The following is a 22500-nucleotide window of genomic DNA, read 5'->3' as shown; positions in this document are numbered from 1 at the left end:
ATGCAATTGTGTAACCCACCATGACCACAATCAAGATTTAGAATAGTTCCTGTCATTTATCTTTGACTCTACCCATTGTATTCTATTTTGCCATGATTTTGTACTTTTTTTTTTATCTGCTACAACCATAACTTAATGTAAACAGTCTCTTTCAACAAATATCTCATAATTCTTTTATGGGTTTTTTTTTTTTCTTTTTTAAAGAAGATGTTGGGGGTAAGAGTTTATTAATTAATTAATTTATTTTTGCTGTGTTGGGTCTTCGTTTCTGTGCGAGGGCTTTCTCTAGTTGTGGTGAGCGGGGGCCACTCTTCATTGCGGTGCGCAGGCCTCTCACTATCGCGGCCTCTGTTGCTGCGGAGCACAGGCTCCAGACGCGCAGGCTCAGTAGTTGTGGCTCAGGGGCCCAGCTGCTCCGCGGCATGTGGGATCTTCCCGGACCGGGGCACGAACCCATGTCCCCTGCATTAGCAGGCAGATTCTCAACCACTGCACCACCAGGGAAGCCCCTCTCTTCTGGGTTTTAAACAAACATTACATAGCCTGAGTGTACATTCTACCTGGTAAGGACACATGTAACTAATAAAGTGCATTTTTTTTTTTCTCTTAAAGCTGTTAAAGCAAAGCTGAATAGGGTTGCTCTTTTTTATTTGAGGGGTTGTGGGACAAGCAGTAGTATTGCAGGAAAGGGGGACCCCTTCCAGGGCCCGAGAGTGGGAAATGAATTGTTCGAGGAGACACACATGCTGACAGAGCAAGAGACTTTATTGGGAAGGGGCACCTGGGTGGAGAGCACCAGGGTAAGGGAACCCAGGAGGACTGCTCTGCCACGTGGCTCCCAGTCTCCGGCTTTATGGTGATGGGGTTAGTTTCTGTGTTGTCTCTGGCCAGTGACTCTGACTCAGGGTCCTTCCTGGTGGCACACGCATTGCTCAGCCAAGATGGATTCCAGTGAGAAGGATTCTGGGGGGTTGGTAGGACATATGGACTGGAGTCTCCTCTCTCCTTTTGACCTTTCCCGAATTCTTCCCGTTGGTGGTAGCTTGTTAGTTCTGCATTCCTTACCAGGACCTCCGGTTTAAGATAACTCGTGCAAGTGGTTACTATCGGGCCTGGTGGTTCCCCCAATAGTAGGTTGAAGGTGCAAAAAGGAATATGGCAGCCTTTAAAGGACTTTTGGTAGTTTTGCTATTTCTAATGTGCTACTGAGGGGGATCAGGACACAACACCCCAAAATACTAAAGATCCTTTTGAGTGGAAAGCAACTGAGAAACAGCCAACTCCAGAAAAGCTCCAAAACCAGAGTGTAAATTTCCCTTTTGTAAAGGAAATTTCCATTTTTATAAAGGAGATTTCCATTTGTAAAGGTGTCTTCCTCTCCTGTAGGCAGAGAATGGCCAGAGACTCTTATCATATGAGAGGACTTAAGTCTGCTTAACTAATCCTACTTAAACAAACCTTATTTACCTGGTGCCTTTCCTACAACCGCCCCTCCTCCTTTGCCATAGTCCTAGACCCCTTTCACACTGATAGAAAGATATTTAAACCCTGGGTCTATCTGCCGCTTTGGGCTTTCCATCATTTTCTGGGAAGCTCCCTCCTGCCTATGTAACAAATCCTTTTCTCTAAATGTGTCTTTTGTCAGTTTAATTTGTAGGGCCCTAGAACCTGGACCTAAGAGGATAAAGGAAAAAGTTTCTTCCTCCCCCTGTGACTTCCCCAGGTAAAATGTACATTCAGGCTGTATAATGATCATTTAAAATCCAGAAGAGAAACATATTTGTTGAAAGAAACCGTTGACATAAGTCATGGTTGTAGTAGGTTTTTTTTTTTTAAAAAAAGGACAAAATCATGGTAAAATAGAATACGATAGGCAGAGTCAAAGGTACGTGATGAGAAGTGTCCTAAATCTTGATTGTGGTCATGGTGGGTTACACAGTTGTATACAATTGTCAAAACTCATTGAATTGTCTTTATTACTTGAATTTTTTGAGTTTAGCAGGAGATTGAATTTTGCTAGGTTGTTTTTGACAGCAGCAGTCAGTGATACAAAGTTCAAGGATTTGGAGTCATGTCTCACAATGCAAAACCAGCACTCATCCTCTCTGCACTGTGAGAGTCCCTCACAAAACCACAGGAAGTTTCACAAGAGATGGTCAAGCTTGTTTGTTCTTCTCTGGTTGGTGTTACAACACAAGCCCCCGACCCTGCCTCCCAACACTCTCCTTCATGTCAAACCCGGGCTGGTAGTTCCCAAATGCCTGGAAGATAAAGTCTTAACTCCTTGGCTTATATTTCTACACCGTGACCCCTCACCTCTCTTGTCAACTTTTCTTCTCATCTTCAAGTGTTTGAATCAGCCATTTAATAGGCTGTGCTTAAGTTTCTGCTGGTGACCTTTCCTCTCGTCCCCGAACTTCCTACTCTCTTCTCTGCCTGTCTCTCTGCTTTATGTCTCATCATGTCTCTTCACATTTTCTGATCATTGGTTTATATTTTGATACATTCTTCCCAGATGGCCTTGGCACAGTCTGTCTGTCACCATTATGTAATGGTTCCCTTGGGTATGTTTTTCTCACCAACTGAAGTATGAGCTTTTGGAGAGCAGGGAACCTACCTTACACTTCTTTTATACTTTACCTGGTTTCTCTGGTGCTGTGCACATAGTGAGGTCTGAAATGGTACTTAATGTAACAAAAGAATGGAGGTTACAGAGCACCAGAGGAGAGCAGGGGAGAGCTTTAATCCTCCTCCAGAAATCTAGCCCCATCAGCAATTCGTCTCTTCTTTTTTTATTATGTAACTTTAAAAAATTTTTTATTTATTTATTTATTTTGGCTGTGTTGGGTCTTTGTTGCTGCACGGGCTTTCTCTAGTTCTGGGGAGGGGGGGCTACTCTTCGTTGCGGTGCACAGGCTTCTCATTGCAGTGGCTTCTCTTGTTGCAGAGCACGGGCTCTAGGCGTACGGGCTTCAGTAGTTTTGGCTCACAGGCTTAGTTGCTCCGTGCCATGTGGGATCCTCCTAGACCGGGGCTTGAACCCGTGATCCCTGCATTGGCAGGTGGATTCTTAACCACCGTGCCACCAGGGAAGCCCTCTTCTCTTCTTTTATGTGGACAATTTATGTAGCCCAGTTTATGCTGCCCCTCAGGCCTCCTCCATAGAAATTCTGACCATTACGTTTCCTGGACAAAAAAAAAAAGCATTAATATTTAGCTAAAGCAGTTGCCTTAAGACACAGATTTCAAAGTCAGACATTTTGGGCTCTGAGTATAGGTACTATTTACTGAAAAACAGTCCTCACATCTCTGCCTTGTGTTTGTGATAAACGTTCCAAAGTCAACCAGTGTTGAGGAGAATTTTCCTCCACCCTTCAAAGGGTCTTTTTGGCTGGTCTAATAATCAAATTGACATCAGACAGATTAACAGGAGAAAAGCAAATTTAATTTCATATGTATGGGAAGTTCGAAGACAGAAGGCTAAAATGAGGTATAGATGCCATCCTGAGCTAAGGAATGGGAAAGGGGCCTGGGTCTTCACCGGGGAGGAGGGCAATTCATAGGACAAGTAGAAGAGCAAAAAATTAAAAATTAAAATAAAAAAAAGAGGAAGAGCAGATGTTTGGTAATCAGATGTTTGCCCTGCCATGCTGATAGGTCACGCAGATAAATTTATCTCTGGTAATAATTATCATTCTGGGAAAGACCCCCAATTTAAATTCTTCTCGCTAGTTAAGGCAGAGGGACACGTTTCTCTTGAGCCCGCAGGGTTTTGACTGCCTTTAGCTCAAAATAATCCACATGCCAAAGTGGCACATTTTGGGGAAGCTCGTTCTGAACCCCTTCACCACAGAACTCTCCCAATTCTCCATTCTTCCCTCCACCTCCCACCCCCTTGAGATTAGTTACATTTTAAGCAAAAATTGCAGAAAATGTCCTTTTATTCTTCACAGGTTATAAAATGAACATGTCTGTGGAGAGAACGTTGCTTGACAAGTAGGCTCAGCAATGGATAGTGACTTTTTTTTTTTTTTTTTTTTGGTGGTACGCTGTCCTCTCACTGTTGTGGCCTCTCCCGTTGTGGAGCACAGGCTCCGGATGCGCAGGCTCAGCGGCCATGGCTCACGGACCCAGCCGCTCCGCGACATGTGAGATCCTCCTGGACCGGGGCACGAGCCCGCGTCCCCTGCATCGGCAGGCGGACTCTCAACCACTGCGCCGCCAAGGAAGCCCTGTGACTCCTTTTTTAAAATCTCCCAGTCACAGCTCTGCTTTTAGAGGCCCCTGCAAGAGATGATGCCCGTGTGAATGGGCCATAATAATGGTGACTATTCCATGGCCGAATGAATGCAGGTTCTCCCTACCTGTATTCAAAATAAAAGATCTGGAGCTAAAAGCCCTTGGCAGAAGTATCAGGGTAGGGTGGGGACTTAAATTAGTTGGAAGGACTGGTCAAAATAAATATTGGAAACTTCGAAGTCCCAGCCAATTGAATAAGAATAATCATTTCTCTCATTTAAAAACTTCAGATAGCAAATATTTTTCACACAAATACACTCTAACACATTTCAAATCAATTAACTGCAAATCATTCTGGCTGGCAGAAACCTGGCTTTTCTCTGAGGCAGTCTGACTAGGTTGGTTAAGTCCCAAAGGCAATGTAGTACAGTGTAAGGAGGGCAAACATAGGAGCTGAGCCTGTTTCATCCAGGGTAGCTGTTACAGTTACTACATGCTTCTTTTTCATCAGGGGATAACGATGGGGCTTTGGGGGATTAAATGAGTTAATACAGACCAAGCACTCAGAATAGTGCCTGGCACATAGTAAAAGCTAAATAAATGTTCAGTGAATTTTATTTATTTATTTATTTTTAATGAAGTACAGTTGATTTACAATGTTGTGTTAGTTTCCGGTGTACAGAAAAGTGATTCGTACACACATATAATTTTTCAGATTATTTTCCATTATAGATTATTATAAGATATTACATATAGTTTCCTGTGCTATACAGTAGGTCCTTGTTATTTATCTGTATTTATTTTTGCCTTGTCTGAGTGATCCTCTATGGTAATAATATCTTAGGAATTAAAAAACAAGATACCAATTGCTTCAGGTTTTTTCCTATAGGATTTCTTTCATTGAACGTGACTAAACTAGTACTTTAATAAAGGCAAACAAAGTATGTTTACTCAGTAAAATTCCCAACTATTTGAGGAACAACGCACCTAATTAAGTTTTAGTTTCAAATGCCCTCTGGAAGTATCTTTCCCAAAATGATTCAAAATGATGTTTTTAATGTTTCGTTTGGGGTTTTGGTTTTTTTTTGCTCATTTGAGGGCAACTAGAGTTTTCGTTCTAGAATTTTCATTCACCATGTATAGGTCCATCTTTTTAGCTTGGCTTATAAAAATTCTCAGCTGACCCATATGTAGTTAATGGTAAGTGGGAAATACCAATGAATGTCTTAGACCCCAGTGGTGGTTTTGTGTGGTGTTGGGTTTTTACAATTTATGAAGCTATAGCAAACAAAATTTTATTTTTGCTATAATTGGTTTTTCAGTCTTAAACTAATTTTTACTCTGCGGTATTTTTGCTTGTTTTCTGTTGAGATTTGCATGAGAAAAGAAATGTTTAGGCATTGAAGTGCTAAATGTTTTTTCTCCTGTCTTCATAATTTTCTCTTATACCATCACAAACACCCAGAGTGCCTAAACCAAGATCGTGTTAGATTTTTATCCATCTGGGCCTTATTGAAACTATTCTAGTATTTATTGCCTTTTTAAAATAAAATATTTTTCACAAAATAGTGAGTCTTCAGGTGTTTTAGGGCTGAGGCCCCCTCCTCTTATTCTATAATCCATGGATGAAGTTCCTTGTAGTGTTAAAATGTAATTGTTTAAAAAGTTGCAGTTATTATCTTTTAGTTTCCTTTTGATTTTAAAATTAAGAAATATTCCAGGCATACAAAAAATACAGAAAATACCATAAAAAATCTCTTTTCAATACCTATATAAAATATTTATTAACATTTTAACATATTTGCTTTGCTCTTTTCCTTTTTAAAGAAATAAAATGCCACAGCTACAGTTAGAGATTGCTCCCCATTCTTCTTCTGAAGGGAAGCCTTCTCATCTGTCTTTTGTTTATCTTTTAATGGAGACAAGTAATTATCACTTGAGAGTTGTGTTAACTCAAGGGCTTTGAGGGTCCCAGAAAGAAGGTAACATGATAAAGTATCATAATGATAAAGGACTTTTTCATCAGCTATGTGCTTTCCCTTGGCCAGTTCTTATCAGAGTAATGAGGAAATGCAGAAGCCCAAGATGAAATCTACTTGGACACAGACACCAAACTATGGGGTTAATTTGGGAATAATCATGCCAGGTAGTATCCTTTGTGTAAAATATTTTGGCTCATTCTAGTAGGTCCTAGTTAGGTTGGATTAGCAAATCTAGCGATGGGAAAGACCATTTGTTTTTTCTTTCATCTTGTCCTATACACCTGGGTAACCTCCAGGTTCATAGGTAGTGTGTCATTTTCTTGTGTACTGGGGATGTGTCCAAACATGGAAATATTAGCCTTACCTGTAATCATATTAGCTAACGTTAATTGAGTTGTTTTTATGTGCCAGGCACAGTGTATTATGAGCCTCATTTTATTTATTCCCTGTAAGAACTCTTCAAGATAAGTACTGTTATCCCCCATTTTCCAGATATGGAATGGAAGGTTAACCAAGTTAGACAATATGCTGTTGGTTACACCATCTTGGCCTGCATTTCAACATAGGCAGTCTGATTTCCAAGCCCATATAGTTAACCACCAAACACACAGCCTTCCAGATATTATATTGTTTATTTCTGTTGTCATGAACAAAATGGATGTAACAAGAGTGATAGTTGATGCCACAGTCCCTGTTTGTGTTGAGACAGAAGAGTTACTGATTGTACTGGTATAGCTACCCTGGTGCATATCCTCTAAGTATCAGCCCTGAAGCGATGAACTGCCTCATCTTTAAGTTTGAGCATCATGGAATTTTTGAGAGAAATTTTAGCATGTCTCGTTTCCTTTTTTAAAGCCATTTTATTTTATTTTATTTATTTATTTTTAAGCCATTTTATTTTTTTTGTTTTTATTTTTGTTTTGTTTTGTTTTTTTAAGCCATTTTATTTTTAAAAAATTTATTATTATTATTATTTTAGGCCACACCATGCAGCATGCAGGATCTTAGTTCCCCAACCAGGGATTGAAACCATGTCCCTGCACTGGGAGCCCAGAGTCTTAACCACTGGACCACCAGGGAAGTCCAGAAAGCCATTTTAAAGACCAATCCCTTTGGATGGGGTCTGTTTGTTTCAATGTGAGAGAATGGCCTTTCTAAATTATTTTCAGGGGAACAGTGTATCATTTTGAAAATCTTACTTCTGATTCTCTCTGTGTCTCTATTGATTCTCTCCAATGTCAAGGAGAACAGAACTTGGCAGGAACATGATGAGAGGGACTTTCCAGCAGGAAAAAAAAAAAAAATGATATGATAGGACTATCTCAAGATAATATGGGCTGACTCAACTGGCTTAAACAGTTTAAAAAAATATATTATCTCACATAACAAGGAGTCCTAATTAGGGCATCTTCAAAGTTGGTTAATTCAAGGACCCGTGCCAGTTCTTTGCATCATTCTGCTTTGCCATCTTTAGCCTCTCCGTTTTGTCTACAAAATGGCTACAGAATTCCCGGGAACCACACTTAGGCATGACAAGATCCAGTGGAAGAGAGCGTTATTTGCTGAGTCTCTTTTCAAGGTGAGGAAAAATTTCCCAAAGGCCACCAGCTGACGTTCCCTCAGGTCTCAAAGTCTCAACGGCCAGGTCTGTAGGAGACCTGCTCACACCTTAAAGGGATCCCTGGCAAGGGCCATGGGACACCACAACTGACTGAAAAATCAGGCTTTTCTCCCAAGCTGGGATTGGATCACCTTCCCTGGGAGGGGAGGATTCCTGAACTAAAGCCCTTGTTTGGTTAACAAAGAAGTGAGTAGTGGATATTGAGTATGTAACAGGGTCTAATATTTAGGTCAAGAAAGACTAATATTTGCTTGGCCTTATTTTATGCTTAGGGCTTTACATGGGTTCTCTTGTTTAATCCTTAAAGTAAACTAAAGGAGCTAAAACAGGGACATTGTTATTTCCATTTTACTCATGATGAACCTGAGGCAGAGAAGCTAATTAAATTATTAAAGATCACACAAGAGTGAGTGACAGTGTTATTCAAATTCAGGCCTGCCTAACCTCTGAGGCCACGCTTCTTCCACAGGACAAAGGTATCAAAGCAACAGTTGTCTGTCAATGTGACCTTTACTATAAATCTCCCAGATAAATTACCTCACTTTTTAGTATAACTTAAGAATATTACCTACAATTATGGTTACACAAATGTAGTCATAGCATACATGCTGTTTCATGACCTGTTTTAAAAAATACTTGCTAATCTCATGAATGAAAAATGTACGTTGTTGTTTTCATTTGCTTGAGTTTTCATAAGCCTTAACAGTTTATTTTCTGCCCAGCAACCAAAGGATTCCTTTAAAAAGGTAAGTCAAATCATGTCATTCCTCTGCTCAAAACCTCCAGTGGTTTCTCATCTCAGAGTAAAAAGCAAAATCAAAGTCCCTGTAATTGTTTCAAGGTACTATAGGAACAGTAACCTTTCTGTCCCTGTAACCTTTTGTATCGCAATTCTTATAACTCTTCCACTCACCCATGTCAGACACACTGACTTCTCTGCTCTTATTCAAACATGGCAATGCACTCCTGCCTCAGGGCCTTTGCACTTGCTGTTCTCTGCCTGAAATATTTTCCCCAAGGATATCTGCATGGCTAGCTCCTTACCTCCTACATCTTTGCTGAAAAGTGACCTTTTTGGTGAGAGTGTCAACAACCAGTCTATTTAAAACATTCTTCATCTTTCTTCCACAATTTTTTTTTCTTCTTCCATAATTTTTATGTGAGAGTACTTATTACCTTCTGACATATTATATAATTTCCTTATTCATTTTGCCTATCTCCCTCTAACCTTCACTAAAATACATGCTCTCCTGAAACAAAGATTTTTGTCTCTTTTGTCCAGTGATATATCCTGTGCTGAAATTAGTGTTTGGCAGATAGCATGTGCTCAATAAATATTTGTTGACTGAATGAATGTTTTAATTTATAAGTGACTGATAAGGTATTTCTATTTCTCCTTTTTTTAATAGTTTTTATATACTTTAAAAAATATTTATTTATTTGGTTGCACTGGGTCTTAGTTGTAGCAGGCAGCCTCCTTAGTTGTGGCATGCAAACTCTTAGTTGAGGCATGCATGTAGGATCTAGTTCCCTGACCAGGGATCAAAGCTGGTCCCCCTGTATTGGGAGCACAATCTCAACCTCTGCACCATCAGGGAAGTCCCTATTTCTCCTTTTATAAACTGATTGTCATGTCCCTTGCTTATTTTTTCATTAGGTGTTGAAATTCTAATAGATTTATACGAGTTCTTTGTATTTTAAGGATACAGTTATGCACAAAATATTTCCCCCAGTTTTTCCCGGTCTTTTGCCATTATGTGTGTTAAAATATTAAAAATTTTACGTAGTCAAACCTAGAAGTCTTTTCCTCTGTGATCTTGTGTTTTATTAGGACAAGTTGACAAAAGAAAAATTTTACCTCTAAATATATTTAGTCAAAGGGTGAGCTGTGTCTAAATTTTTTTTCTACATTTATTATATTGATATTTGAGTTTCTACTATTTGTGGATATATAGTACTTAAAGAATCTGATTTAAACTTCGTGATTTATAATCACATTTATAGGATTATTTTTCTCCTGGGTGGTTTATCTGGTGAGCAAAAAGGGTTATAACTGTTACTAAAGCCTCTTCTTACAAATTCTTACAAATTCTCCTGTGTATTTGACAGTAAGTCCATTCAGCTGAATTTGGTTGCACACATTTTAGTTATTCCATCCCCTTCCCTGAATTTTAAATGTTAAAAATGCTTAATCCGACATTTTGAATTTTTACAGAAAATTATTAATTTTTTTTTTTTTTTTTTTTTTTTGTGCTACATGGCTCTCTCACTGTTGTGGCCTCTCCCGTTGCGGAGCACAGGCTCCGGACGCGCAGGCCCAGCGGCCATGGCTCACCGGCCTAGTTGTTCCACGGCACGTGGGATCTTCCCAGACCCGGGCACGAACCTGTGTGCCCTGCATCGGCAGGCGGACTCTCAACCACTGTGCCACCAGGGAAGCCCCAAATACTAATTTTATGAACCAAATTTTAAATTCATAATATTTTTTTATCAAGAATACTACCAGGGGAACTGCCTGGCTGTCCAGTGGTTAGGACTCCACGCTCTCACTGCCTAGGGACAAGATTCAATACCTGGTCAGGGAACTAAGACCCCACAAGACACGTGGTGTGGCCAAAAAAAAAAAAAGGTACTAAAGTTTGCCCAAGTGTTTAAAAAAAAAATACTATCAGAAAAATATATGATTACTATGCTGATTTAGGAAACAGAATGCCAATTCTTCTTTCCTTTATTATTTGTTGCTTTTTGTTGTTTAAAAGCAGTGCTTCTACTTCATTATTCAATTATGCCTTTTTGGTACACCTGATTCTAATGGTGTGCTGACAGGTATAAAAATTCTGTCCTTTGGAACTTAAAAACAATACCAGGAAAAAATCCTATTTATGGTATGGTGGATCACAAAGCACTTTAATGTATTTTTTCTTTTAATATGTTTCTTCAAAATATTCAGAAACTGCGTAAAATAATTTGTTCTGTGTGGGGTTATTTCCTTCTTTCCATTCACAGTAAAACACGTTGTTTAAATTCCTTAACATACACATGACTCTTAAATTGGAGTATTTAATGAGGATTATGTTAATGAAATAATGGAAACCAAATGACAAAAATCTATCATAAAGTAAGTATATCATCTCATTCCCTTACATTAGGTTATGTACATGGCATACATAGGGATCAGCTTAGACTGGGTGAAACAGTATAGAATTAGAATTCCTGGTTTCTAATTATTCAGTAGCTGTGTGGCTGGGAAGGCTTTAATGTTGCATCTTTAAAATGGGCTGTAACTCCAAGGCCTGCCTCCTGGGGTTGCTGTGAATCCCTTGGGTTAATAGACAACTTTGCAAACTGGATGTAAGCCAGAAGGAAGATAGAGCAGGTATGCAAGCCTTCTTTCTGCCTGAAATAGGATAACTCAAGAGCCAATTCTCTCCTTCTTCTCATCTCTGGGCCAGCTGTCCCTCCCAGCTACTCCACAAGCGACCATGGCTGACAAGGACCAAGCAGAGGACCTAGAAGTGTATCTGAAGATCTTTAGATCATAATGATCCCAGCCCTGCCACCTTACAGCTCCCTTCCTTTCTTTAAGCCTCAGCTGCTCTAGGTGTAAAATGAGCATAAAATAGTCCTAACTACCTTATAGAGTTGTTTTGAGGACTAAAGGAGATAATGCAAGAAAGTTTAGCTATAATGGCTGAAAAATTTGTTTCCTAACCCGTCTCTTCCCCTCCTAAGAAACCTCTCCTAAAGTCGGCTTACTGAAACCGGCAGGGCTGAAACTTCAAAACAACCTTTCGGTCAGGATCTCTGCAAGGAAATTAGTGTGATTTAAATCAATTCAATAACACCAAGGTGTAAATGGCTAACATCCACAGGTGGCTTGGAGGAAAAATTTGCATTTTAAAAGAGGATTAGCTGACAGAAAGGATTCAGAAAATAGGGATTTTTTTTTTTTTTTTTTTGAGGAGGGTGAATAGAGTTCCCTGAACCCTTCACCCTAACGCTGAAATCATGCCTTGTAGGTTTAAAGAGGATTGTGGAAGGGGACATTTAAAAAGCACGTTTAATTAATACGTACTCGAACTGCAGAACTAGTTCACCCCCCTTCGCACCACGTGGCCTCAAAGATCATAATGACCTTGGCGGTCCTTATCTGGGAATGAACCCTCACTAGAAAGAAGGGCGAGAGGGAAAGACCGAAGCTCAACTGAATTTCCGGAAAGGATGTTTTCATTTGAATAAACTCAAGCCAGTCGTTACCTCCCCATTCGTCTCAGCTAACTTTTAACTCTCCTGGAGGGCCGAGTTGCCGGAATTCAGGACGGGGCGAAACGGCTGCGGGACGCCTGAGGGTCTTGTGGGGGGGGTCTCTCGGCCGGGCAATCTCCACTGCCACCAGCTGGACCCCGAAAAGGGGCGAGCAGTGCGGGGACAGCGGAGAAATTTCCCTGCTCTGCTTGGGCCCTCCCCCAAACCCGAGTTAGCCGGGCGTGGGGCGGGTGGACTGATCTCAGAGGAATTGGCAGGATCCGGGAGGCTGGGGAAGCGACCGGGAGCACAGACGCAGCCATCGTGGCGGGGCTCCCGGGGTTCCCCAAATACAGCTAGGGAAGAGCAGCACGCCTGGAACAAGCCGGCTGCACCGCCCCCACCTGCAGCCGCGCTGGGAGTGCCCAAGCAGCGTGCGGAGCGTCCCGGGCCTTTCGGGGCGGGGCCCCAGGGGCGGGGTCGCAGGGAGCTTCAGGGCCCCAGCCGCGCCCATAATCGGGCCGGGAAGCCGGGAGGCGGCAGGAGGGGCGCGGACGGCCGAATTGAGCGGCGGCCGCAGCTGCAGCAGGACGGCCCGCCGGCGGCTCGGGGCCGCGCGCCGGGAACCTCGCGGGGCGGGCGGGCGCGACACCCCCTGCCTGGCCGCCAGCTCCCCGGGGAGGCGGCCCGCGCGCGACGGGACCAGCAGCATGAGCAGCGGCTACAGCAGCCTGGAGGAGGACGCCGAGGACTTCTTCTTCACCGCCAGGACCTCCTTCTTCAGGAGAGCGCCCCAGGGCAAGCCCCGCGCCGGCCAGCAAGTGAGTGGCGTGCCCGGTAGGCGCAGTAGCCGGCGCTCGGTCGCTCCCGGGGAGTCCCGGCGCGGCGGGACCCCCAAGTCCACGGGTCTCCGCGGGGCGCGTGGGGGGATGCTCGCGAGGGAGGAGGAGGAGGAGGAGACCTCCGAGAAGGGATTTCTGTCTTTCCGGATGCCGGGGTAGTGCCTTGAGCTTGCGCGTGCGGGCGTGCGCTGGGCTCCCTGGGGAGGGAAGCCGGCGGGAGGGCGGGGAGGCGGAGGGTCCGCTCCCGCCTGCTGCGGCAGATGGCCTCTGTTGCTCTGCCTCCGGCGGTCGGCGGCTGGGGGGGCAGTTCTGAGAGCCAGGAGGCGTCCGCCGGCCACTCCCCGCTTTTCCTCTGCGCCTGGGGACGCCCTTCGCCCCCTCGCGGGCCTCACGCCGGCCCCCACTATTAGTCCGTTCCCTGGCCTGTGGCCCCTGGAGTGGCCTGGGGGCCGTGTAACACCCGGGAGAGGACGTGGGGACCTGGCCTCCCCTACCTTCCCGGTCCAGGCGCCTCTCGTGGCGGTATCGGTGGGGAAGCGCTGAGAGGAACGCCTGGCCAGACCAGAGCAGGCGTTCATTAAATCTTGGTAGCGGGAGTCAAGGTTGTGCGGTTCCAGTAAAGTCAATTGTATAGGTGCCTCGAATGTTTTGCAAACAAGTTCCGGTGCTAGGTAGGATCGGCCGGCGAGAGCTGAGCCTTCGGCTGGTTTCTTCCTTTTTTGGAGGAAGCGTGCAGTGTGGGAAGCATGACTTGGGAGAAGATGGGAAGACTTGGGTCGGTTTCGCCGACCGTGACAGTGTCAGGGAGGTTACCCCGAAACGGGACACTTGGGCAGACTTCGAAGTCGGGCGCTTGAACCCCGCGGCCTCCTGGCCCTGGGAGCCACACCAAGGAAGCCCTGCCAACCCTGACGTGCTCGTATCAGATGAGAGAAGGCTGGACCGGAACAAATTGGTTCCTCTTAAAAAACAGTAGGCGCGCTCCAGACATCGCCATCGGACTTACTTCTAGAGACTAGAAGCAAGGAAAATCGTTCAGGGCCGGGTGATGCCTTCTGGGAGGGGTGAGGACGGAGTAATGTGTCAGGGTTTCCTTGCCAGACTTTTAAAGTTTATTTAACCACTTTATGAGGTCAAATTTCTTGTTACGATTCGGAAGTTTTTTGAACCTCTTAACTTCCAAACCAGAAGAAGGGGGGAGAGGGGAGAGGGAAGGGCAAGAGTGAAGTCGGGTACCCTTATTCAGTAGCAGTTAACCCCAAGTGAAGTTCTGGTTCAGTAGGTCTCTGTTCTTTATTGTTTCTAAGGCTTAAAGCCATACTATTTACTAGTCACTTTAACCTGAGGCTGCTGTAACGAGTGCCGCGAGCTAGGTGACTTCAACAAGTATGTGTTTCTGACAGTTCTAGAGGCTACAAGTCTGAGATCTGGGTGCCAGCATGTCGGGTTCTGATGAGGGCCCTTTCCTGGCTTGCAGACAGCCGACTTCTGGCAGTGTCCTCACCCGGAGAAAGGGCTGCCTCTTTCCCGCTTAAGAGGACACTCATCCCATTGTGTGGGGGGCACCCTCAAGACTTGGTTACCTCTCAAAGGCCCCGCATCCCAAATCCTGTCACATTAGGGCTTCATCATGTGAACTGGGCAGGGGTGGGGCAGAAACATTCGGTCCATAGCAAGTGAAATCTTATTTTTAGTGGAGTGTATTTTAAGGACAGGAGTTTGCTGTGAGGTTTCGAAGTCAGAAATAACCACCCTCCAATCACTCGTAGAAGGATTGCATTTCCTTGTGCTTTTTTCACTTCGCTTTTCTCTTTCTTTCTTGACCTCCCCTTTCTTTCCTTTCTCTACTTTCTTGCTGTCATCATTTGACACTTGGAATAGAGATTGTCAGAGATGGTTGTGGTAGTTTGAAGTCTATTCCGGAGGTGACTAGTATCTCCAAAACACTAGCTGGTCTTGAATTCTCCAGGTGTGAGATGCTCCTTGACAAGGGCCGAAGTATCCAGGTTGAACTTGTATGAAAACGCTTTAAAGGTAAAAATAGGACTTCTCTGGTGGCGCAGTGGTTAAGAATCCACCTGCCAATGCAGGGGGGACATGGGTTCGAGCCCTGGTCCGGGAAGATCCCACGTGCCGCGGAGCAACTAAGCCCGTGCGCCACAACTACTGAGCCTGTGCTCTAGAGCCCGTGAGCCACAACTACTGAGCCCACGTGCCACAACTACTGAAGCCCGCACGCCTAGAGCCCGTGCTCCGCAACAAGAAACCCACACACCACAACGAAGAGTGGCCCCCGCTCGCCACAACCAGAGAAAGCCCGTGTGCAGCAACGAAGAACCAACACAGCCAAAAATAAATAAAATAAATAAAAAAATTTATTCAAAAAAAAAGTAAAAATATTTTTTTCTGGGTTTATACACGGTGTTTCTATGTTACACTCATTAACTTATGTAATATTCATCTAGTATATATATATTATACTCATTTAATGTTACTTATTTAGTATTTAGAATTGGTTTGACATCAATATGTATTTTGAAGATTGTGCTGAAAATCAGGACAGTAAGACCTAGACCTTTGCTTAAAGAGCTTCACAGTATATTCTGAAACTTTATTGCCTGTGTATTTCCCCTTCTAACATAACACATACAGGGTGCTGAGTTAGAGGACTTATTTGCCAGTTGGAGAAGGTGTTCTAATTGAATTTTTGTGGGCATTTGGGTTTATTTAGAGTGAGTCTGTTAAATTCCTGATAAGATTTGTGAGTTAAATTTAAAGCAAGGCGCTCTTAATACAGAACATTTCTTTTACCTGAGGTTAGATAAGCCTTTTTTCATTTTTTTACGCTGGTGATTGTAAGAATTAGGTGGGCACTCCTGCCATATGGTGTAGAAGTGAAATTTATCGTTTCTTCAGAGAGTTGGAAAGAGAAGTGTTGTCAGAAGGATCTATTATTGATAATAGTGAGTTTTTTTGGTGCTATACCACCTGGTGGAAAAGCCGGGAAAATGTGGTTTCTAGAACTCTTGAAAATATCCAGGGAAATCAAGATGTTTGTGGTAAAAGCAGGATGGGGAGAAGGGGGGTTGAGAAATTTCTTTCTTCTCTTGCCAGGCAAAGGAACATAGCCCAACTTCTTTCTTTCTCCAAGAATACCAAAAATGTTATTTTCTTTCTTATTTTATATTGGTGCCCTCTTTAAGAAAGAAAAAAAAAAAAAGGAAAAGGCTTAAAAACCGGTCTGAAAGATATAGAGGGAATGAACATGTGTGGCTTTTTGGTGGTAGTTTGAATGTCATGCTTACTGCTGTATCCCCAGGGCCTCCATCAGTAAATATTAGTTGAAATGAATGAATTCTTTCCTGGTTTGATAATTGTTGGCTCTTTATGGGTTTTCAATGTACCCTGTCTCATGATTCTTCCAAGAATCCTCTGAACATTAACCTAATGAAAGGTTAGGCCTTGTTAAGTGGTTCACCAAAGACCTCCATTTAGGTGGGGGAAAGGCAGAACTCGTTTTCCTGACTCAAATTCCGGTCTCCTTTTTGCTGCTTCTGGGCTATAAAAATAATTTTTGTTTTTTTTTTTTATTTTTGGCCGAACCATGCGGCATGCGAGATCTTGGTTCCCTGACCAGTGATCGAACCTGCACCCCATGAAGTGGAAGTGCTGAGTCTTAACCACTGGACCGCCAGGGAAGTCCCCCAAAAATATATATATATTTTTTTGCGATACACAGGCCTCTCACTGTCGTGGCCTCTCCCGTTGCGGAGCACAGGCTCCGGACGCGCAGGCTCAGCAGCCATGGCTCACGGGCCCAGCCTCTCCGCGGATTGTGGGATCTTCCCAGACCGGGGCAAGAACCTGTGTCCCCTGCATCGGCAGGTGGACTCTCAACTACTGCACCACCAGTGAAGTCCCCCCAAAATAATTTTAATATTCCATTTTCCTTTTGCAAAATGGACATCTATAATTTAGGAGTTTCTTAAAACTTTGACACCCGGTAGGTGTCATTCATATATCTTCATTACAGTGTTCATAATTCATACTTTTGAATTCACCATTTTGTTTCATGCAGAACCAAGAATGTCAACAGTCTGTTACCATAATTTTCCTTTTCTACACATTCAGGCTTCCAGGAGTAGAAATGGACTAAAATTGTTGGACTTCCCTGGTGGCACAGTGGTTAAGAATCTGCCTGCCAGTGCAGGGGACATAGGTTCGAGCCCTGGTCTGGGAAGATCCCACGTACCGTGGAGCAGCTAAGCCCACGCGCCACAACTACTGAGCCTGCGCTCTAGGGCCTGCGAACCACAACTACTGAGCCTGCGTGCCACAACTACTGAAGCCCGCGCGCCTAGAGCCCGTGCTCTGCAGCTAAAGAAGCCACCGCAATGAGACGCCTGCGCACAGCAATGAGAAGCCCGCGCACAGCAATGAGGGAGTAGCCCCCGTTCACTGCAACTAGAGCAAGTCCGCCCACAGCAGCAAAGACCCAACACAGCCATAAATAAATAAAATAAATAAATAAGAAATGGACTAAAATTATTAATATAATCTGTCAGCATGTCTTATTCTGCTTTTTTTGTAAGCTAAGGCTTGAGCCTTGTGTAGATAATAGGAATAAGACATGACACTGTGATCGCTTTAGAATTAGAATAGTCAGGAAGTCTTGAAGAACTTTAAATTGTCTTCTGAACCATCCACGCTTTTAAAAAAGTTAAACTGAAGAATGGTTTAATAAGGCAAGCCTGTGAGACTCCGCATAACAGGCCTCAAGTTTGCCCCTGGGTTTTTTCCTTATCATAATTTAAATATTTCTGTGGTTCTCTGGTTCTGTGTCTTATTGCTAGAATCAACAGTAATGAGTTGCACTGTTTTATTCAGTGTTTCCATTCATTAGAAGTTTTGGTGATAGACCGCGGGGGGTAGGGATGCAAAGAACAATGGTTTATAACATTAAAGGTATTTCGGTTAAACTTTTATACTAACATTGAATCCCTATATTACTGAATATAAACATTCCCAGCAGTCAGTTTAGCCGGGTGCACAGTCATGTGCACATTTTGTTGCCGTGTCCAATATATTCTGTCCTTGCACAGTATTAATCCATTGGAATTTTGTGTTTGTGTGAGCAGGACTCAAAGAGACACATTCCTCTGACTGAATTTCAAAAGGAAATTAGTCACCAATCTTATATACCTGCATACATGAGCAATACACTTTCTACCTCATTTCTTCTTCCGGCTAATTTTTAGGATTTGGAATTATTTGGAAAGCAGTGACACAAAACATTTACGAAAAGAAAAGCTAAAAATATCCAATAATGTGGTTATTCTTTTTAGACTTCCTTTGGCAGTCAGTGCATGTCATACTGTAAACATTCATTTTTCTGGGACAAAAATATTAGGCTGACCGAATGCTTTCTAGTGTGGCCTGATCACCAGCTTCTAGCCCAGAGCAACAGTTCTTGCTTACTGCCAGCTTCCCACATAAATATCTGCCTTTTGATAAAGGCCCCAGTTCGAGGCTTGTGTTTCACTTCTGATTTGTCCCAGGGTCATTAGCTAGCCAGACCCCTCTTTGGAAGGCATGGTGAAAGACAACATTGGATATTATAAGATATATGCTTGCAAAGGTACGTCTTGGCTAACTTGGCTCGTTTGCGTCCTTGTCTCATTGAAGAGCTGATATATATGTTGCCTTGTGGGAGGTTTTATTCTGGCTCAGCAAGTATTGCCTATATCATATGTTATATAACAAGGCTCAGCTTATTGTTTGCTCTCTGATGCAGCAACTTTTAAATAACAGCCTGTAACTAGGACCCTAGTCTTATTAAGCCTTCTTCAGTTGCCTTCAGTATCCAAGTTATTCCCCATCACAGAACCTGGGCCTGGAATTGCTTCCCTTAGTTCCTCTTCCCTTGTCAGCTTCCGTGTCACCTTCCCAGAGAAGTCTTCCTGAACCACCAATCCGAAGTAGGCACCCTTCCCTCTTAAAGTCCTCTGCTCTTTCCCTTCATAGCAAAAATTATAATTTGTTATTATATTTTGTTTAGGACAGAGACTAACGCGTTTACCCAGGGTCTAAAATAAATACCTGGCAGTTAGTAGGAGATGGAATGAATGGAAGCCTACTCATCATTCTGGATGGAAGTCCCAGTACTTGGTACTGTGCGTTTTCCTTTACACACAAATGTACACAGTTTCCCCCCTCTCCCAACTAGACATAAGCCTCCACAGTATCTTAGCCATTTAAAAAAGGATGATATTGTTATCAACAGGTATCAGATATCTGTTGATCTGATATCAACAGATTGATATCTGTTACTTCTAGTTTAGATATAACGATTTTTTCCCTTATTTTAAGAAAGCCACTCATTCATTCATGCAACAGATGAGTTTATTTTTGCAAACAGTTTATTTTTGCTGTGAATGGAAAGAGTAGAAGGCTGAGGGGAGGGGTGTGTACTTCGGATTGGTGATTCAGGAAGACTTCTCTGAGAAGGTGACAGGTAAAGAGGATCTGTATCTCCCCCCCCCACCCCCCCACCCCGCCCAAATCTGGCTCTGGGGACAGAGCAGTGAAAAAATAATGTCCCTAGCCTCATTTAGTAAATTTTAAAAAGCTTATCAAATACACAAATTAAAGCATCTCTCATTTTTCTTTAAAGAGCTAGCTCCTTTAGTAAAAGGGGCCTTTTAACTGTTTACAGTTTTTCAGGAATCACCCCTATTGTGCAAAGTCTGGTAAAGCTATTACATCTATTTAGATGGAGACGTTGGCTGAGAAACAAGCCACATTTCTCTGTTGACATCTGTTGTCAACTTGTAGATCATTGTGTTCCAGCAGAAACATAATCATCCTATAGTTAGTTGTGGTTTGCCTCTCAGTGGCTAGGCGAAATGGTTTTTGTTTACTTGCTATATACATATTTTTCATGGAGAGGGCCCAGATACACACTAGGAAAGAGATGTCAGAGTCCATAAAAAAGATTAAAATGTGAAATAAATGTAAAAATGTCACAAACTAGAAGTGACCATCATTCTAAAACTGTGCTGCCACATAAGGTAGTTATTCGCCACATATGGCTGTCAGCACTGGAAATGTGGCTCACCTGATTTGAGAGAGGCTGTGAGTCTGAAATACATACTGGATTTCCAAGACAAAGGAAAGAATATAAAATATACCACAATAATTTTTTAATATTGATTACGTGTTGAAATAATACTTAGGATATATTGAGTCAAATAAAATTAATTTTTACCTGTTTATTTTTTAACATGGCTCTTGGAAAATTTTAAGTTAGTGGCTTGCGTTCTATCACTGTTGGACAGTGCTGTTTGCGCTAACTCTTGCCAGGGGTGTGAATCTCCATCCTTGAGATGGCTGCAGGTGAATGGATGTGGTACCAGCCAGACCCACTGGGAAGATTTTTCTTTGTGAAGAGGAACTTGCCATTTGCTGTTTGGTATAGTTTCTTTTCAGCCTAGCTTAGGTCACACATACAAGCATTTTGAGATTGTGAAACTTTTGTGTGTGGGGACTTCCCTTTTTTTCACTCGTGAGCTGATAGGATAAAACCATCCTTATGGCATTCTAGCTGCAACTGTGCCTTCAGTGTACAGAGGAGAGGGCTCATTCTTTCATAGAGTATTAACACAGCCAGAGTAATCTGCATTTTATAGGCTGTAGTTGCTCACTGCTGCTACATGATTCCATCAGCTAAGATAATTTACCAATTATATATTGCAACACTCAGTTCTTTTGCCAGATACTAAACAAAGTGAGATAATAAGAGAAGGAAAAAGGATGAGTTGGGCAATTGGAGACCAGAAGAATAGATTTAGAAGATCTTGGATTTAAAAGATTTAGAATGTAAGCAGCAAAGTGTTTTCATGAAATTAATGCAGGTTGGGCAGAGTGTGTGTGTGTGTGTGTGTGTGTGTGTGTGCATTGTGAAAGGAGTTTCCTAAATTCATTTCCCAACTGTTTATTGAATATTCACAATGGCCTAGGCTGTGCTAGGGATTCAATGAACAAACCAGATTGAAACCTGCTCTCATGCCGTTTAGTTAGATCAACTCTTATCCATGGTAAAGAGCAAGATCTGAGTCCAAAATTTGGCTCCATGTTTGTTTTGTATATGCTGAAAAAATGAGTAGTTTCTCATATGCATGTCATTTGTACTGGAAAGGTTTTAAGATTTTATAAATAGAGCAATATGTTCTTAAATTTTTTTTTTTTTTTTTTGTGGTATGCGGGCCTCTCACTGTTGTGGCCTCTCCCGTTGTGGAGCACAGGCTCCAGACGCGCAGGCTCAGCGGCCACGGCTTACGGGCCCAGCCGCTCCGCGACATGTGGGATCTTCCCAGACGGGGGCACGAACCCGTGTCCCCTGCATTGGCAGGCGGACTCTCAACCACTGCGCCACCAGGGAAGCCCCTTAAATTTCATTTTATTTTTTTATTAATTAATTAATTTTTGGCTGCTTTGGTTCTTCCTTGCTGTGCGCGACTTTCTTTAGTTGCAGCGAGCAGGGGCTACTCTTTGTTGTGGTGGGCGAGCTTCTCATTGCGGTGGCTTCTCTTGTTGCGGAGCACGGGCTCTAGGCGCGGGCTTTAGTAGTTGTGGCTCGAGGGTTCCAGAGTGCAGGCTCAGTAGTTGTGGCGCACGGGCTTAGTTGCCCCGCGGCATGTGGTATCTTCCCGGACCAGGGCTTAAACCCGTGTCCCCTGCACTGGCAGGCGGATTCTTAACCACTGCGCCACCAGGGAAGTCCTGGATTGTTTTCTTTTAGGATAGATGTACAAAATAGAATTTACTGAGCATGAGGGTGTAACCATTTTATGGCTCTAGTTATTTATTGTCAATTTAAGACTATATTTTTCTCTGGTTTCACTGCACCCTCAGCTCCACTGGGTATAGTCATTAAGATAGAGGAAAAACTTCGTAAAGACATCTCATTGTTATTGCATTCCTTTAATTAACAGTGAATTTAGGGACTTCCTTGACAGCCCAGTGGTTAAGATTCCATGCTTCCACTGCAGCACTGCAGGGTGTTCAGTCACTGGTTGGGGAACTAAAGATCCCACATGCTGCGCAGTGCGGCCAAAAAACCCCCCAAAACAAAAAACAATGGTGAATTTAATTTTTTGTACTTCTGAGTGGGTCTTCCTCTTGGTGTGAGCAATGTTCATGGCTAATTTTTTTTTAATTTGTTCTATTTATTTATTTTTGGCTGTGTTGGGTCCTCGTTGCTGCGCGCGGGCTTTCTCTATGTGAGCAGGGGCTACTCTTCGTTGCACTGCGCTGTCTTCTCATTGCGGTGGCTTCTCTTGTTGTGGAGCACAGGCTTCAGTAGTTGTGGCATGCGGGCTCTAGAGCACAAGCTCAGTAGTTGTGGCGCACTGGCTTAGTTGCTCTGCGGCATGTGGGATCTTCCCGGACCAGGGCTCGAACCCGTGTCTCCTGCATTGGCAGGCAGATTCTTAACCACTGCGCCACCAGGGAAGTCCCTGTTCTTGGCTTTTGACCATGTGTTAGGTCGGTGGAAATCTTGAGAACACTG

At 43.1% G+C, this 22500-nt stretch overlaps 1 protein-coding gene across 2 annotated transcripts in view; it reads left to right on the top strand.

The window, feature by feature from the left end:
* The window catches only part of RASSF3 (Ras association domain family member 3), a 152343-nt gene that overhangs the window by 66625 nt on the left and 63218 nt on the right, over nt 1–22500 (top strand). Inside the window, exon 1 of one of the 2 annotated variants that reach the window (XM_030866392.3) lies at nt 12362–12908. The exons of the other annotated variant lie outside the window; for it this stretch is intronic. Coding sequence (XP_030722252.1) covers nt 12798–12908 — 111 coding nt within the window. The 5' untranslated portion in view covers nt 12362–12797. Of the gene's footprint in view, nt 1–12361; nt 12909–22500 lie in introns of those variants that run through there. 2 annotated transcript variants of the gene reach the window in all.

Source organism: Globicephala melas, chromosome 10, assembly GCF_963455315.2.
Source record: "Globicephala melas chromosome 10, mGloMel1.2, whole genome shotgun sequence".
In the NCBI taxonomy this organism is placed as follows: Eukaryota; Metazoa; Chordata; class Mammalia; order Artiodactyla; family Delphinidae; genus Globicephala; species Globicephala melas.
The sequence above is the reverse complement of the archived record's forward strand: the minus strand, read 5'-3'. Positions and strand labels throughout refer to the sequence as shown.